We start from the raw sequence: 18,742 nt of genomic DNA on the forward strand, positions 1-18,742 counted from the left end.
AAACTGCTGTATGGAAAGTGAATTTGCTCTGTAAATTTTCACCCAAATCACAATTAAAAAAATTAAAAATGCTATAAATTAAGCTCTTAACAAATTGAAAAAAAAAAAACTGTGCGAGATAATACATGTTTACTGATGTGTTAAGCCACTAAATTTTGAGGTAACCTGTTAAAAAGAAATAGATAGTATACCATGATAGTAATTTCTTCATTGTTACCACAAAAAGTAAAAATAAACCACTTACTAATGTTAGAAATTAAGCACTATTCTAATACTAGTTTATAACTTTCTATGTTTAAAATTATAGGCTTTTTCTTTTCAGATTTAATAGTTTCAGGATGAAAATTATTATCTATTACTTTGTTTTTAAATTGTGGTAAATATATGTAATACATCATTTGTTTTTCAACATTCTTCAAACATACAATTCAGTGACATTAGTTATATTTATCTATTATTTTTAAGAATAAAATTAACAAAAATCTAAACATTTTATCAAAACTGCAGTTAGAAAAAAAAAAAAAAAAAGATCATTTAAGGATCTTATGATTGGTATCATTGACAGATCATAGGCTTTTGAGTCAGAACTAAGTTTGAGTTAGAATCTCACTTCCATAACTTATTAGCTTTGATTTAGTAAGACAAGGAGCTCTGGTGGCATAATGCCTAAGGTATTTGACTGCTAACCAGAAGGTTGGTGGTTTAAACCCACTAACCACTCCATAGAAAGAAGACTGGGCAATCTACTTCTGTAAAGATTTACCGCCTCGGAAACCCAAAGGGGGTCACTATGAGCTTGGATCTAGTCAGAACAAGGTCTTAATTTTGTCCATTCCTATAGCCCAAGAAGAGTGAACAGTATCTGACAAGGGTGCTAAAAAAGAGTTGTTGAATGAATGAACAAGAGTATCCATCCAGACAAAACAATTATCAATGTATAGAATATGGCAAAAATATATGACTACAGAAGAGTAGAACAACCCAGTAGAGCACAAGGTACCCAAGGTAAAAGAAACGCTACATTTCACTGTAGTCAGTCCTTCTGTGCAGTTGTTAATAATGCATATTTGAAGGTTGGGCAATCTACTTCCTTAGTGACACCACCTTGGAAACCCAAGGAGGGGTCACTATGAGTCAGATCTGACACCATGGCAGTGAGTTTGGTTTGGTTTGGTTATATGGAGTATGATAAATTGTTGACTTCGTTAAATTAAAAAATGATCTGTTTATTTTCATCAGAGTGGCAAAGATTTAAAGGAATGATGGCCAGGACATAGAGAAACAGGAGCTCTCATAGACTGTTGGTGAGTATAATTTGGGCTGCGCATATTTGGAAGACAATTAGGTAATATTTACTTAACTTAAAAATATTGTGGTCTGATAGAGCCTGGTGGAACCACTGAGACTATGGCCCCTAGCTGCCCTTCAGGTCTGGGATTGAACCTACACCTGTGGCTTCCAGCCAAACAAAAGACAGGCATATGAGTTGAACATTTACCTGAGGTAGATACACTCCTTGGAGAGAACAATCATGGGAGAAAGAAGGGCTGTTTATGCACAGGGAGACAGCTGAGGGGGCAGGGGTGCATGGAAGGATGAACACAGGGAAGAAGTGACTGTGAGGAAGAAGTGGGAGAGGTCCTGTTGCATTGTGGTGAATTGTGGTCAGTGTCATGAGACAAAGTGTATGTGAACTGCTATATGGAAAGTGAATTTGTGTTGTAAATTTTCACCCAAATCACAATTAAAAAAAAAAAAAATCATACTAAAGAATATAGACACAAAAATCCTAAGCAAAGCATTAGCAAGCCAAATCCAGAAACATTTACAGAGGATCATTCAAGGAACTCAAGGTTTGTTTAATAATAAAAAAATCAATATAATTACCACATTAACAAAAGGAAAACACATATAATTATCTAATTATATCATTATATGAAAAAAAATTCCTAAATAAAATTCAACATCTGTTCAAAACAAAAATTGATAGACAAGAAAGAGAAAGGAATTTCCTTAATCTGATAAATTACATCTACAAAAAGTCTATAACAAACACTTAGCAATAAAATGTTGAAAGCATTTCCTATGAGATTGGGAGCAAAACAAAGGTGTCTGCTCTCTTTACTATGCTACAACATTGTACTACGAGTCTTTGCCAGTGCAGTAAAACAAGAAAAAGATATAAATGATAGAAAGAACAAATAAAAAAAAAACTTTGTTATTATTAACGTGATGTAAATATTTATGTAGAAAGTTCAAAAGAATATTTAAAACTATTACTAGAATTAAAATGTGAGTTGAGCAAGTTTGCTGCATACAAAATCAATAAACAAAAAATCAATTTTACTTCTATATATCAGCTACCCTCGGGAAATGAAGTTTTTAAAAAATATACCATTATTAATATTTTAATGATACGATTATTTAATATTTTAATGACACGATTATTTAATATTTTAATGACACGATTATTTAATATTTTATGATACTATTATTTATTATCTGTGTATTATAAAAATATTAAAATGGCATATTTTATTAGATATACTATTATTTATATTTTTATTAGATATTGTATAGGTCTTAGAATAAATTTAATTAAAAATGAGCAAAATCTCCACTAAGAAGATTCAAAACATTACTGAGAACAATTAAAGAAGATATACCATATTCATGGATTGGAAGAGTAAATAGTATAAAGATGTTAATTCTCTCCAAATTGATCTATAAATATTCAATATAACTCCAATCAAAACTCTAGTGGGTTTGTGTGTGTATGTATATGGCATATGCCAAATGGATTCTATAATTTATATGAAGATGTAAAAGAAAAGGAATACCTAATGTTCTCTTGAAGAATATTAACAAAATAGGAGGACTTTATTCTACCAGATGTTAACATTTTTTTATGCTTTAAAATAAATCAAGACAAGATAGTATCAGATAAATGATATATACAAATAAACCAATGGAGCAGTATAGAGAGTCCATAAACAGACTCATGTGTACATGGACACAATTTATGACAAAGAGGGCAAAGTAGATCTTAATGTAAAAGATAAAACAATAAAGCTTTTAGAAGATAACACAGAATGTGGTCTTAGGATATTGAAAGTTTCTTAAACACAATACCAAAAGTACTAATCATAAATGAAAAGACTGATAAATTAGACTACATTAAAATTAAGAACTTTTAAGATACATTAAAAAAGACATCTTATGAAAGGGAAAAGGCAAGTCACTGACAAGGATTTATATCTAGAGTACATAAAGAATTCCTTCAAAATAAAGAAAATTTCAAGCAAACCAAATAAAAATAGACAAATATTTGATCTAGCACAAAAGAAAATACTTAAATGAACAATAAATATTTGAAAAAGTACTCAAACTTATTATTCATCAGGGAAATGCAAATTAAGTAAAATACCACTACATATCTCCCAGAATGGCTAAAATGAAAAAGACCAATAATACAAGTGGTGTTAAGGGTGTAGCACAATGGGAACTCTCAAACACTGATGATGGGAGCGAAAACTGGTACAACCATTTGGAATTATCTATTAATATCAGTTAATAAGTATATCTTATGAATCAGCAATTTTACTATGTACCCAATAGAATACATGCACATGTAAACAAAGAGGCATATACAAAAATGTCATAACATTAATCATAATGCACCAAACTAGAAATAATCTAATTATCCAACAATGGTTGACAGATAAATGACTAATGGTATACAATGAAATCCAATAAAATGACAAAAATGGGAGAACTACAGCTATTGGAACCACACTGATGAATCTCACAAACTTAATGTTGATGGAAAAGCCAATCTCAAAAAAAAAAAAAAAAGAAAATATTTGATTCCATTTAGATAAAGTTCAAGAGTCAAAAAGTAAACTAGGGTTTTAGAAGTCAGAATCATGGTTACATTTTGGAAAAAAGGGGGAGGAAATAACTGAATGGGTTAGAGGTGGGAAGAGGGTTTCTAGAGTGCTGATAATGCTCTGTTGTTGATCTGATTAGTGGTTTCACCAGTGTTTGCATTATGCTAATTCACTGAGCTCTATACTTAAGATTGGTGCACTTTTCCACATGTGACAACATTGTGAAGATGGGAATTGCAGGGCACTTAATTGTGCTCATGTGGAACCTGTACATAGACCAAGAAGCTGCCATTTGAATAGAACAAGGAAGGAAATAATGCCTGGTTTAAAATCAGGAAACATATGCATCATGGTTGTATCCTTTCACCATATTTATTCAGTTTGTACGCTGAGCAAATAATCTGAGAAGTTGGATTATATGAAGAAAAACATGGCAGCAGGATTGGAGGAAGACTCATTAACAAACTGTGATATGGAGTGACACAACCTTGCTTGCTGAAAGCAATGAGGACCTAAAGCATTTACTAAGGAAGATCAAAGACTATAATCTTCAACATAAAACAAAATCTTCACAAATGGACCAATAAACAGCATTGTGATAAATGGAGCAAGTAGTGAAGTTGTCAAAGATTTCATTCTACTTGGATACACAATCAACACCCATGGAAACAGCAGTCAAGAAATTAAATAATAAATTGCATCGGTCAAATCTGCTGCAAAAGACTTCTTTAAAGTGTTAAAAAACAAAGATTCACTTTGAAGTCTAAGGTAAGCCTGATCCAAGTGACAGTATTTTCAGTCATCTCATATGTGTGCAAAAGCTGGACAGTGATTTAGGAAGTCTGAAGAACTGATGTCTTTGAATTAATGGTGTTTGCAAAGAATACTGACTATACCCTGGACTGCCAGAAGAGCAAACAAATCTGTCTTAGAAGAAGTACAGCAAGAATGCTCCTTACAAGAGAGGATGGAGTGATTTCGTCTCAGGTACTTTGGACATGTTATCAGGAGGGACCAGTCTCTGGAGAAGGATGGCATGCTTGGTAAATTAGAGAATCAGTGAAAAATAGGAAAATCCTCATTGAGATGGACTGACACTTAGCTACAATAACAGGCTCAACATAGCAATGATTGTGAGGATGACGCAGGACCAGGCAGTGTTTCATTCTGCTGTACATAGGGTCACATAGTTAGAACCAACTTGATGGCACTTAACAACAACATATACTTCAATTTAAAAAGTTGAAAAAAAATAGTGGAAAAATAGAAAATAAAAATATTCATTTTTTTAAACTTTCCTACTTGAAATATAAAATCTGAGCCCATTTTTCAGAGCGTAACCCACCTGGGCCCTGAGGACAGCCATGGTTTCAAGGTCCTCTTCCTGCTTGGCAATGGTCTGCTTCATCTCATCCATTTGAAGCTGCTTGGAAGCCAGAGCCTTCTCTGCCAATTCCAGTTTTTCATTTAGTTCCTGCAACACTGCCCTGTCCACTTTTTCTGACTGAAAAAGACAGGTCTATTATTGAAATGGTGTTGAAATGATTAGATAAAGGTTTACTTCTAAAAAATATTGGCTCTAAACTATTATGTTAATTAGCAACACTAACTTACTCAGAAAATTGTGTTCTTTTACTGCTTACAAATAATCATTTCCTAACGTATTACAGGGAGCTCTGGTAGCATAGTGGCTAAAGACACTTGCCTGTTAACCAGACGGCTGGCGGTTCAAACCCATCAGCCACTCCTCGGAAGGAAGGTTGGGCAATCCTACTTCCATAGTGATACTGCCTCGGAAACCCAAGGAGGGGTCACTGTGAGTCAGGGCCGACTCGATGGCACATAACAACAACAACAACAACAACAACAACAACAACGTATTACAGGAAATGATTATTTGTAAGCAGTAAAAGAACACAATTTTCTGAGTAAGTTAGTGTTACAAGGAGCTCTGGTAGCATAGTGCCTAAGGCATTTGACTGCTAACCAGAAGGCTGGCGGTTCAAATCCACCAGCCACTCCTCGGAAAGAAGGTTGGGCAACCTACTTCCGTAGTGATACTGCCTCGGAAACCCAAGGAGGGGTTGCTATGAGTTGGATCTGACTCGAAGGCAATGGGTTTTTGTTTTTTTGCCTGACTGAAAAAAGAAGCCCTGATAGAGCAGTGGTTAAGAACTGAGCTGCTAACCAAAAGGCCAGTAGTTTAAAAGGCTCTGCAGACTCTACAGCAATGGGTGGTTCATTCATTCTGAGTGGAGGACATTAGCATTATCTTTGTACTCAAAGAGTATTGTGTGTGTGTGTATATATATGTATATATGTATGTACACACATACCCTCATATATAAAATATCAGAAGTTGTAAACATTTATGTGCAAAAAAATCAAGTTTAAATTGAAAAACAACCTGAGACCAGACTTAGTTAAGGATTAACGTAACTATTTTACATGTAAAATGTTTGATGGTTGCCATTCATTGCAAGTGTGAAAATAATATTTTTTTGTATGAATACCTCTTTTATTTTTAGTTCTTCAATTGTTTTCAATGCATTACTGTGTTCTTGAAGAAGCTTGCTGTGTGTCAACTGTAGAGTGGATAATTTGGCCCTATTTAAAAAAAAAAAAAGATAATCTTGGGGAGGGTAATAGAAACATAATTATAGACTTGCCTACTAACCTTCTTCTGAACACTGAAGTAGCAAAATCTGCTTTCCTTTATCACCCCACCAACAACTAGCATTTTCCTATTCTAAAAGAAAATAATCTTTCCTGAAAAATCAAAATAGAATGCAAATCATTTCCATAATTTTATGATAAAACTTATTCCCTTAGCAAAGTCTCCCACTATTCCTTCTAAAAAATGAGAAATTTCATAATTTTATTCTCAAATCCTAATTCCAATCTGTTTAAAATCACTGTTGTATCTCCTTTCAGCAAGTAGCCCATTCAATCATAGCATACTCACTTTTCATCCTCTGTTTTGGCTTGTTCCATTTTGATTTCTGATCTCATGCTTTCCACTTGTAGCTCTAGCTTTTTGTTATTATATACAAGTTCTTGCTTTTCATTCAACTCTGATGGGGTTGCAGAATGTTTCCTTTCAAGGGCCTGACACCTAAGAAAGATTAAGACTTCATGAGAACAAACAGTATTCCTTCACTTCTCAGTGGCCTTTAACCAAACACCTAGATTATGTAGCAGGAGCTCTGGTAGCATAGTGCCTAAGGCACTTGACTGATAACCAGAAGGCTGGTGGTTCAAATCCACCAGCCACTCCTCTGAAGGAAGATGGGGCAATCTACTTCCGTAGTGATACTGCCTCGGAAACCCAAGGAGGGGTCGCTATGAGTCAGGTCTGACTCAACGGCACATAACAACAACAACAACAGATTATGTAGCAAATACAAAACATCTTAAGGGTTCTATTTTCAAGGATTTAATGGTACAAAATAAAATATTTTATCCTCCATGACTTTTTCCTAGACATTCATTTTTCTGAACCCTTATGTCCAGAAAAGCAAAGATCTAAGATCACATGAGTTACTATCCACTTTCAACAACTGTTCTAAGCAGTCTTGCTAATATATTTGTATTTAAACCAGACCAAAGTAGTAATTGGCCAAAGGTACTTCTCTATTATGATCTATCAATACCTTTTATATTTAAAGAAGCTATCGGTTCTGTTAAGCACAAAGATTATGACTTCTGACGAAGATTTAATAGGAAATGCCCTATGTCCTCTTAAAGATCAAAAAGAGATTTCAGTACAGCAATGTTGTTATGTGCTGTCGATTCAGACCCGACTCATAGCGACCCCTCCTTGGGTTTCTGAGGCAGTATCACTATGGAAGTAGATTGCCCAACCTTCCTTCCAAGGAGTGGCTGGTGGGCTTGAACCGCCAGCCTTCTGGTTAGCAGTCAAGTGCCTTAGGCACTACGGTACCAGAGCCCCCAATACAATGGTAGTGATATGAAAGGCATTAATGCCAAGCACTTAAATGTTGTCTAATTTAATAGCATATATGAAGTAAGAACATGACACACACTTTACAAAGATAGGTAACTTGCCAATATAATAACACAAGTAAGTGGTAGACCCTTATTTTAAACCTATGTTTGTTAAAGTCCTTAGCTTTAGCTGCTATTCTGTACCACGTTACCATAACACTGTATAGCAGTGCTAAGTATAAATCCAAGAAAACATACATCTATATATTATGCTGGAAATATGTTTTCCCACTAGTGCAATAGAATATCAGTTTAGTTTTCCTAGGTTTTGAGTAACTTCTTACATCATGAGAAATTAGCAAATGCAAAATTCTCATTTTATATGTTATCCTTAAAAATTGAGTGCAAATGATTTTTTTCTCTAAACAAATCTCTTTTTGCTCTTTCCAACTTTCTTTTATGTTTGTTCATGTCAGTGTTGTCAGTTTAAGTAAGTCACAGGAAAGCTGGCTCACAGATTTATACAGGTATTCACATGAGCTTTTATACTTAACTCAGGGCCCCAAACAGCAGAATCAAGGCCACTGACCCCACCCCCATAGGACTACAATTATTTCCTGTTTGAACATTAACCTGTACATTAAAAACAAAACAGCAACAACAAACTCACTGCCATCGAGTTGGATCCGACTCATAGCGACCCCTCCTTGGGTTTCCAAGGCAGTATTCGCAGCATCACTATGGAAGTAGATTGCCCAACCTTCCTTCCGAGGAGTGGCTGGTGGGTTTGAACCGCCAGCCTTCTGGTTAGCAGTCAAATGCCTTAGGCACTATGCCACCAGAGCTCCCAACCTGTACGTTAGCATTTTCTAAATTCATATTTTAATTAGGTCTCTATTTTTCTTTAGGAGGTCTGGTGGCCTAGTGCCTAAGGTATTTGACAGCTAATCAGAAGGCTGGCAGTTCTAACCCACCATCCACTCTGCAGAAGGAAGATGAGGCAATCTACTTCTGTAAAGATCTACTACCTTGGAGCTCTGGTAGCATAGTGCCTAAGACACTAGACTGCTAACCAGAAGGCTAGCAGTTCAAACCCACCAGCCACTCCTTGGAAGGAAGGTTGGGCAATCTACTTCTGTAGTGATACTGCCTCAGAAACCCAAGGAGGGTGAGTTGGGTCTGCCTCAATGGCACATAACAAACAACATGTTTTTGCGTAGTAACGTATTTTGCAAAAATATAACAATAATATAGTAGCATACTTCGTAAAAATGTACATTTTTAGGAGGATAAAATTCATCTCTCATTCTTACTTTTCTTGAAGTCTCTTCTTCATTAGCTCTGCTTCACTGAGTTTGGTATGAGCCTCTTGAAGCTCTTTAAACAGGGTTGTCACCTGAAGGTTCAGTGTTTCCACTTCACTTCCAACCTATTATACAGGAGATTTCAAACACAGATATATGCTTATCATCCTCTGATGATTTAATCTCTTTAAATGAACCTTTTTATGAGACATAACTCTGTTTCCTCCTAAAGCATTTATTGGTGAATTTGGATGCATTTTTAATAATGACTTTATCACAATTAAAATGAACCCTCATCAAAATTTAGGAGAGTCCCTGGGTATAGCATATAGTTAAGCACTCGACTACCAGCCAAAAGGTTTGAACATTATAAGAGAAGCCTCAGAAGACAGCATGCTGATCTGTTTCTCAAAAGTCAGTCTTGAAAACTCTATGGAGCAGTTCTACTCTGCATACATGGGTGACCATGAATCAAAATCAACTTGATGCCAACTAACAGCATAGTTCAGGAGATCACAGATCACAGTGTTGTAAAACTACAATCTTATTTATCCAGCTCACAACTCACCCTCATATTCCTTTGCCAATCCATATTTCTAGTTTAGTCAACTATTTTTTGATATATAGTTTTTTTTTTTTTTTTAATCCTGGCAGCTCTATTATCATTATAAATGAGTTTTATGTTGTTTTGGAAGTCTCAGCAGTTTTCTATCAGTTACTGAATTAGTTTTACTTAATAGGGTATTAATACTGGTGGTCTCATCAACTCAACTTTCTAAATGTTCTCCATTCTTTTAAAATCCTAGGAGACTCAGTCCAGAGCATGACATACAGTAGGCATTCAGTATATATTTGCTGAATAAATGAATCAGCTAAAGTGAGTATTTTATGTATATGTGCATCATGTGGGCTACCGTGTATACTGTAACTTCATGGCTTTATTAACTTTCCCTAAGTTTAAGGCTTTCTGTTTGTAGGCTCAAAGATATATCTCTAAGTTATGACAGAACTACACATACACACACACACACGCACCTGCAATTTTATTCAAATCAGTAGACACATACACACATGCACCTGCAATTTTATTCAAACAAGTAGAACCAAAATCTTTCAGTGTTACCTCAAGCTTCCTGGTCATGTCCTATCCTCCTGTGAAATAAAACTGGAAGTTTTGCTTTATGAAAACAGAGAGTTCTCTTACCCATTACATTAAAATCATCTAATTAAATGCTAGAAACCTATGCGCTGTATAATCATATGCAACGCAACAATGCAACACACTGCTGTAGAGTTGGATCTGACTCATAACAACCCCTCCTTGGGTTTCTGAGGCGGTATCACTATGGAAGAAGATTGCTCAACCTTCCTTCCGAGGAGTGGCTGGTGGGTTTGAACCACCAGCCTTCTGGTTAGCAGTCAAATGCCTTAGGCACTACACCACCAGAGCTCCTTGTATAATCATATATCTACATAAAAAAAAATTTTTAATACCTATAAGCTATACCTTGAACTAGAACTAACTTTTTGAAGCAGAGAACAATTGAAATTTAATGAACATATACTATTTCCAAGACTCAAGAGGTCTTGTAATCATGGCTTAATGATCTTGTGATTGTCTCACTAAGGTTTCTATTTAAGCTTTGATAACGTTTGAGCACACATTGCTCTAAGATTTATGTTTATTCTGACATAATCGTCAACAAATCAAAAAATTTTTGTTCAAAGTTCCTAATGAAATTATAGATGAGTACCCTGAAAATCCTAATTAATCACAATACTGATTTACTTAGTAATAATGTGCTGCCCAATTTTAAATACGTCTATTAAACCTGCACAGTAATCTGTTAAAAGTGTTCTGAGTTGTTTATTTTTGACACTCATATGATTGATCATACTATAAAGTGGACAAAATTCCATTTTCACTAAGCTGACCAGTTCACTTAAGTACTTAGGAGAGGAAATTAGTCAAAAAGAGGTACAGGAGTAATTTCCTAGACTACTGATAGGATATATCTCACTGCAATTTATACGAACCAATTCAAATCAGAATAAGCAAAAACAAGAGAAGTAGAAAACACTCAGCATTAAAGTTATTTCTATACTTCTAAAGCATATACTCATAGTAACCTACTTCTAAAGCATATACTCAGTAACCCTACTGCCTTATGGAGTTTCCTAAACTGTAATCTTCACAGGAGCAGATCACCAGGTTTTTCTCCTGTGGCGTTGCTTATGGTTTTAAATCACCGACCTATCAGATAGCAAGCAGCCAAGCACTTAACCATGGCACCACTAGGGTTCCTATGAGTCAGAATCGACTTGATAGTGCACAACCACAACAAAGCATATACACATAAGACTCTGACCCATTTTCTATACTACCTATTGGTATGCCCATTGGGTATGTGGTAAGAGTCTTAGAATCTTAGTACCCACAGTTTCCGTGCCTTTCTCCTCTTCTTTCTCTGCTTCTGTGCTCTCCTCAGTCTGGGTCTCAATCTCAGAATAATCATTTGCTTTCTTTTCAAACACTGAAATTCTGAAAAATTATAGAATGTAGAAAAGTTACTTTCTTTTTGTTTTCAGAAGGAATAATTGTAGAAGCACTAAAAAGAACACTGTTCACATTCTGGATAGAGGATCAAGGGGATTCAAAATCTCTCTACATTCATTATAGTAACTTAGGTTTTATTTTTCATCATAAAATTGACTAGAATTGATTTAAGAGATGAACTCCCACAGTGTCATTGTGCATGAACATGTGTATGTGTTATATGAGTGTGACTCTTCTTTATAAGGATTCAGCAAAGAAAGAAAGAAAGATTTTCCTTTTGGACCCATCTAAGTTGACAAACCCCTGAATAAGCAAACAAATGTATCAATACTCTTTTTATCCTTAATCACAAACCCATGAAAGCCATTCCAATACAAAAGATAGAAAAAGACAGTAGGTTAAACATAGACATATGATTTCTCTCCCATCCAAAACACCACTAAAGTGACTTTTTAAAGTCCCCATACTAGAAGAACAAAAAGAAAGGGAGAGGAAATAATACCAAGAAACTCTTGGAACGTGGTGTGGTAATTAACTTTGTGTGTCAACTTGGCTGGGCCTGGTTGAGTGGCTGAGCAGCTGGAAGTAGTATTCCCCATGATGAGACTGGTAATCAACTCCATGGTGGAATCTACTGTGAGCAGCTGAGTACTACCTTTGGGTATGTGGTCTGTTTCCTGGATATAAGGAACAGCTTTGAGAATGGTCTCTAGCTTAAGGCACACTTGACCTCTGCACGTAGCCGAGTCGTTCAGCAGCCTGCCATGCTCTGCCAATCCTGAGACTTTCAATGGACTTGAATCAATGGCCTGCCATGTGTGTACTTTGGTAACATTGGGACTATGCCATTTTATTTGTCAACCTTGGGCTTGTGAGCTTCAGCAGCTAACAGCTGCCTGAGTGAAGAGATGCCTCTAGCTTCAGTGGGCCAGGAGCAAGAGGCAGAGCTAAAGCCCAAAAGGCTGAGGGGCTTTCACACAGCCTCTAGAGCCTGGCACTCTGAACTTGGACTTAAAGCCTCTAAAGTGTAAGAATAAACTCCTGTTTGTTAAGGCCATCCCATCATGGTATATTCTTGTCAGAGCAGCACTATGTAACCAGAACAGCTGGAAAGCATGGGTATGAGTGGTAACTGATTTAGCAGCCCAAGAACACAGGATCCTAAGTCAACAGTAGGGAAAGCCAGGAAGTTACCCAACTCACACTGTGAAACCTCCATAAGGCTCAGAGTACCTCTGAAAATGGCAATAAAGGTGGAGGTAAAAACAGGAGGATTATTTAAAAGCCTATTTTTAAGAAGACTAGAAGGCTGAAGAGAATAAAATAAAGGATCTCTGGACTGAGAGACCTTAGGTAGGTAGATTTGAGGGCTTGGGATCCCTACTGAAAAAAGGGGGAATTTACATACTGAATATTGAGACTCTCAGCCTTCTTTTTCTAAAAGGTATTTAGAAAAATACTTTCCAGAAAGGAGACTGGAAGAGTCTTCTTTGAAGAATCTGACCAGCACAAGGGAAAAGATTTACAGTTACTGACTAAGGCTTCCCCTAGGAAATCTCCCAATGAAACCTCTCTACACACGTGCACAGGGCTCCAATCGGCATCTAACCGCCCCTCCCTTAAATAGTTAAGACTGTTAGACATTTGAGGAAACATCTAAAATAAAAACATGAGGGTAAAACAGAAAAAACCAACTTGGTGAAAATAGAATATGCCAGGGTGAGGGAAAAAACAAACAACTATCATTAATATCCTTAGAGACATAAGGAAACATATTACATTCATTAAAAAAAAAAAAAAAAAAACCAAAAAACTAAACTCACTGCTTTTGAGTTGATTCTGACTCATAGTGACCCTCACTGGGTTTCCAAAGCTATAAACTTTTATGGAACATAGAAAAAGATGGAGTACTCCCAAACTCATTTTATGAAGCAGCATAGCACTAATACCAAAACCAGGGAAAGGCAACACTAGAAAGGAAAACTACAGACCAGTATCACTCATGAACATAGATGCAAAAATCTTTAACAAAATCCTGGCCAACAGAATCCAACAACATATCAAAAAATGAATACATCCAGACCAAGTGGGATTCATACCAGGTTTGCAAGGGTGGTTCAACATCAGAAAATCAATCAATGTAATCCACCGCATAAACAAAACAAAGGAAAAGGACCATATTATTATATCAATTGATGCAGAAAAGGCATTTGATAAAATCCAACATCCATTCCTATTTAAAACTCTCAGCAAAATAGGTATAGAAGGGAAATTCCTCAACATAATAAAGGATATTTATACAAAGCCAACAGCCAACATCATTATTAATGGAGAAAGACTCAAGGCATTCCCCTTACGAATGGGAACCAGACAGGGATACCCTCTATCACCACTTCTATTTAACATTGTATTGGAAGTCCTGGCCAGGGCAATAAGGCAAGAAAGAGAAATAAAAGGCATACATATTGGCAAAGAAGAATTAAAACTATCTCTATTTGCAGATGATATGATCCTATACATAGAAAACCCAAGGGACTCAATAAAAAGACTACTGGAACTAATAGAGAGGTTCGGCAAAGTGGCAGGATACAAGATCAACATATGAAAATCAGTTGGATTTCTCTACACCAGGAAGGACTCCTCTGATAAAGAAATAAGGGAAACCATACCATTCATTATAGCTATGAAAAAGATAAAATATCTACAAATAAACCTCACCAGAGACACAAAGGACCTATACAGAAAATTATAAAACACTGCTACAAGAGATACAAGGGTACTACATAAATGGAAGAACCTGCCTTGTTCATGGATAGGTAGACTAAACATTGTGCAAATGTCAATACTACCTAAAGCAATCCATACATTTAACGCAATCTCGATCCAGATTTCAACAAAATATTTCAAGGACATGGAAAAACTAATTAGTAATTTCATATGGAAAGGAAAGGGACCTCGAATAAGCAGAGTACTTCTCAAGAAGAAAAACAAAGTGGGAGGTCTCACACTCCCAGATCTTAAGAATTACTATATAGCCACAGTACTCAAAACAGCATGGTATTGATACAATGATAGACAGACAGACCAATGGAACAGAATCAAAAGTTCAGACATAGATCCATCCATCTATGGACAACTGATCTTTGACAAAGGCCCAAAGCCCATTAAATGGGGAAGAGATAGCCTCTTTAACAAATGGTGCTGGCAAAACTGGATATCCACCTGTAGAAAAATGAAACAAAACCCATACCTCACCCCATACACAAAAACAAACTTAAGCTGGATCAAAGACTTAAATGTAAAACCCTAAACTATAAAATTCATCAAAGATAAAATAGGGGCAAATCTAGGAGCCCAAATTTACGGCATAAATAGACTGTTAAGCATAACCCAGAATGTGCAGGAGATAGAAGAGAAGCTAGATGACTGGAACCTTTTAAAAATTAAATTCTTGTGTGCATCAAAAGATTTCGTCAAAAGGGTAAAATGAGAACCTACAGATTGGGAGAAAATATTTGCCTATGACATATCTGACAAAGGACTTATCTCCAAAATCTACAGAAAACTTCAACACCTCAACACCCAAAAGATAAATAACCCAATTCACAAATGGGCAAAAGACTTGAACAGACACTTCACCAAAGAAGATATACAAGCAGCCAACAAACACATGAGAAATTGCTCACGATCATTCATCATTAGAGAGATGCAAATCAAAACAACAATGAGATATCATCTCACCCCAGCAATAACAGCAAAGTTCAACAGATCAGATAATAACAAATGCTGGCAGGGTTGTGGAGAGATTAGAACTTTTGTGCACTGCTGGTGGGATTGTAAAATGGTACAACCATTATAGCAAATGGTAAGGCATTTCCTTAAAAAAACTGAAAATAGAAGTACCATTTGACCCAGCAATTCCATTACTAGGAATATATCCTAAAGAGGTGAGAGATAGCACACGAACAGACATATGTACATCTATGTTCACTGCAGCACAATTCACCATAGCAAAAAGATGGAAACAACCTAAATGCCCATCAACGTATGAGTGGATAACCAAATTATGGTATATCTACACAATGGAATACTATGCCTCATTAAAGAACAATGAGGGATACACGAATCATCTCACAATGTGGATGAACCTGGAGGACATTATGCTGAGTGAAATAAGTCAATTGCAGAAGGACAAGTACTGTATGAGCTCATTACTGTAAAAAGACAGAGAAGGGTTTGCTTGGGAAAGGGAACTCACCTCGTAGGTTACGGGGATGGGGAGGGAATGGGAGAGATTAATTTAGGGCTAGTTGGGGCTTACACGCTGACATGGGTAGGATGGGTAGGGGGAGGGATATACGGGAAGGATATATGACCACCATTGATAACATTGGGAAATAAGAGGACACCGAACTCTGTACATAAGAGATAGACGACAGATGCTAAAACAACCAATGTGTCCACAATACAACATGGTCATTAACACCAAACACTAGGCTATACAGATAAAGACAAACACCTGAGATGATCAGACAGGGGTCAGTGAATAGAGGTATATTCTAGACCAAGGATAGACTCAGCTGAGGCTAATCTTGTACAGACACCAGTGATACAAAATACCTGCAGTCCTTACAGAAACAATAGAAGACAGACACAGAGTAATCCCTCTCAGACATCCAGACACTATAGGAGAGAGATCCAATAGATCTACTACCTCAGGACCATAGTACTGGGGTACATCAGACTTAATTTGCACAACAAAATACATAAAAGCGTTGCTCCACATACTACATTGGTGAGTAGCAACTGGGGTAAAAGCTTTCAAGTAGCCATCTAAGATGCAGCTAATGGTCTCCTAGCGTTGGAAGTGAAAAAAAAAAAAAAAAAAAAAAAAAAAAGGACATGTAGAAGCAATCAGCCCTAGGACATGTTGGCCCTCTAGACTAGAAGAACTGGATGGTGCCCGGCTACCAATGCCAACCACTCAGGAAAGGATGAAATCTGGAGATCCTGGATAGAGTGGGAGGGAAAACGTGGAACAAAATCCAAAAACTCAATAATGACCAGAATTACTGATCAGATGAAATCTGGTGAGACTCTCAATACTATGGCCCTGAAATTAATTCAGAGCCTGGAATAAAACTCACCCCCAGGGGCAGGCTCTCAGCCCAATAGTTAACAAGATGTGCACGCAGACTGCTCAACCCAGGATGCCGCACCCACACACTCAATGGTAATACATCCCTTAGAGCAATAGACCATGGGACACCAGAGGACTAACATTCAGTCTGAGGAAATGCTGGACAAACAGGAGTGCATAATTATGAGGGGCACAGGGGGAGGGTTGCAGGGTAGGGAGGGGAGGAGACTGGGTTAGGGTTGGGCATGGCGAATGGGGAATGAAACTAAATGTATGCATGACGTTCAATGTAAAACAAGCTCTTAAAATAAAAATAATAATTAAAAAAAAAAAAGAATGACTCTTTGAGAAGATGACATTTCAGGTCCTTGAACGAGTTTTATCATATTCTGTATACTATGTATATGATATATAGAATATGATGTGTGGGAGCTCTGGTAGCATAGGGCCTAAGGCATTTGACTGCTAATCAGAGGGCTGGTGGTTCAAACCCACCAGCCACTCCTCGGAAGGAAGACTGGGCAATCTACTTCCGTAGAGAAATTGTCTCAGAAACCCAAGGAGGGGTCACTATGAGTTGAGATTGACTTGACAGCAGTGAGTTATATACTGTGTAAATCAGGCCAGGTTTTTCATGTGTCAGTAATTTTATTCTTTTCAGTCCTCCTTTAGCTAGCAGGAAATCATCATCCTGATACCTATGCAAAGAACAGTATTAATGCAGGCAGCTAATCACTGGCTTTCCCGTTGTTAAATACTGAGAGCAGGCTGGCTCACAGAATTTTAATGCTGTTGAGAAAGGGACCCTTTACAGGATGCTCAAGGTGAGGGTATGAAACATCTACCTGAAAGGCAGGCCTAATTTATTAGCTGCAATCTGAAGAGCTATACCTCTTAGTTTCCAAGACAGAAACCTATTTTATTCTGAAAATAGGAATTATGTATATCACATGAAAAATAAGAATGTATAATTAGCAAATTTTACATTTATACTTTTTTATTGTTGTAAAAATATACATAACACATCTTCCAATTCAACATTTTTTAGGTATATAATTTAGTGATAGTAATTATATTAATATACTTGTATTATGAAACTTAATCATGTTAGTCTAAGTCAGGTTGAATTACTGGTTAAACTTGACTTCTTGGAATGGTGTAAACATACTTATAAAATATAAACATGTTTTGATTACTCATGGCTATTAAAGGTCTCATTCAATGCATAACCTCTCCCTTCAAAAATGATTCAGGTGTAATAATTAAGATGTAAAAAGAAGAACATACGTCTGCATGTGTATGTGTGTCTGTGTGTGTGCATGTATGCTTGCTTGCTTTCTTCCTTCCTTTCTTCCTTCTTTCTATGACTTGAGATTTTCCAAAAAGGCAGGACAAATATTTTCCTACATAAGAACACATGGTAGTTATCTCCTGGAAGTCACAACTGAGTTTTTCCAGGGATAGTATAAAAACCTAGCATAGCAATAACATCTTTTTCACTTTTGAAAAAAGCTGACTATCAAATAGCACAAATGCTAACATAGCTTCTAGGATAACCTAATTATTAATAAATCATTTATGTTTCATATTTTAGAATATGTCTTCCTATAGTTAAAAATTAAACTGCTTTGACTAGAAAGTGCTTCTTAAAATACTATAATTTCACAATTACAGTACTGAGTTCTCAGTGAAGGCAAACATGGATATATGGATGGATAGATAGGTGGACAAGCTAAACGATTAGGTATGTCTATGAAATAGGGAATGTATCCAAGAGCATATATAGGGTTGGCAGACAATAGTCCTATAAGTTTATGTGAATGATCAGAATCCCCAGGTATATAGTAGAGCTGACAAGGGGCAAGGTTGTGGTCACTGCTTGGTCACAGCCAGCTACCCAGAG

General features: G+C 36.4%; 1 protein-coding gene across 1 annotated transcript in view; it reads right to left on the reverse strand.

Annotated features, from left to right (window-relative positions):
• The window catches only part of OPTN (optineurin), a 91,703-nt gene that overhangs the window by 30,116 nt on the left and 42,845 nt on the right, over window positions 1–18,742 (reverse strand). Inside the window, exons 6-10 of the mRNA XM_042780223.1 lie at window positions 11,582–11,684; window positions 9,152–9,267; window positions 6,856–7,005; window positions 6,404–6,497; window positions 5,236–5,394 (exon numbers count right to left, since the gene is read on the reverse strand). Coding sequence (XP_042636157.1) covers window positions 5,236–5,394; window positions 6,404–6,497; window positions 6,856–7,005; window positions 9,152–9,267; window positions 11,582–11,684 — 622 coding nt within the window. The remainder of the gene's footprint in view (window positions 1–5,235; window positions 5,395–6,403; window positions 6,498–6,855; window positions 7,006–9,151; window positions 9,268–11,581; window positions 11,685–18,742) is intronic.

Source organism: Orycteropus afer, unplaced genomic scaffold (assembly GCF_000298275.1).
Source record: "Orycteropus afer afer isolate SDZICR_OR568_19922 unplaced genomic scaffold, OryAfe1.0 scaffold00028, whole genome shotgun sequence".
Lineage (NCBI taxonomy): Eukaryota > Metazoa > Chordata > Mammalia > Tubulidentata > Orycteropodidae > Orycteropus > Orycteropus afer.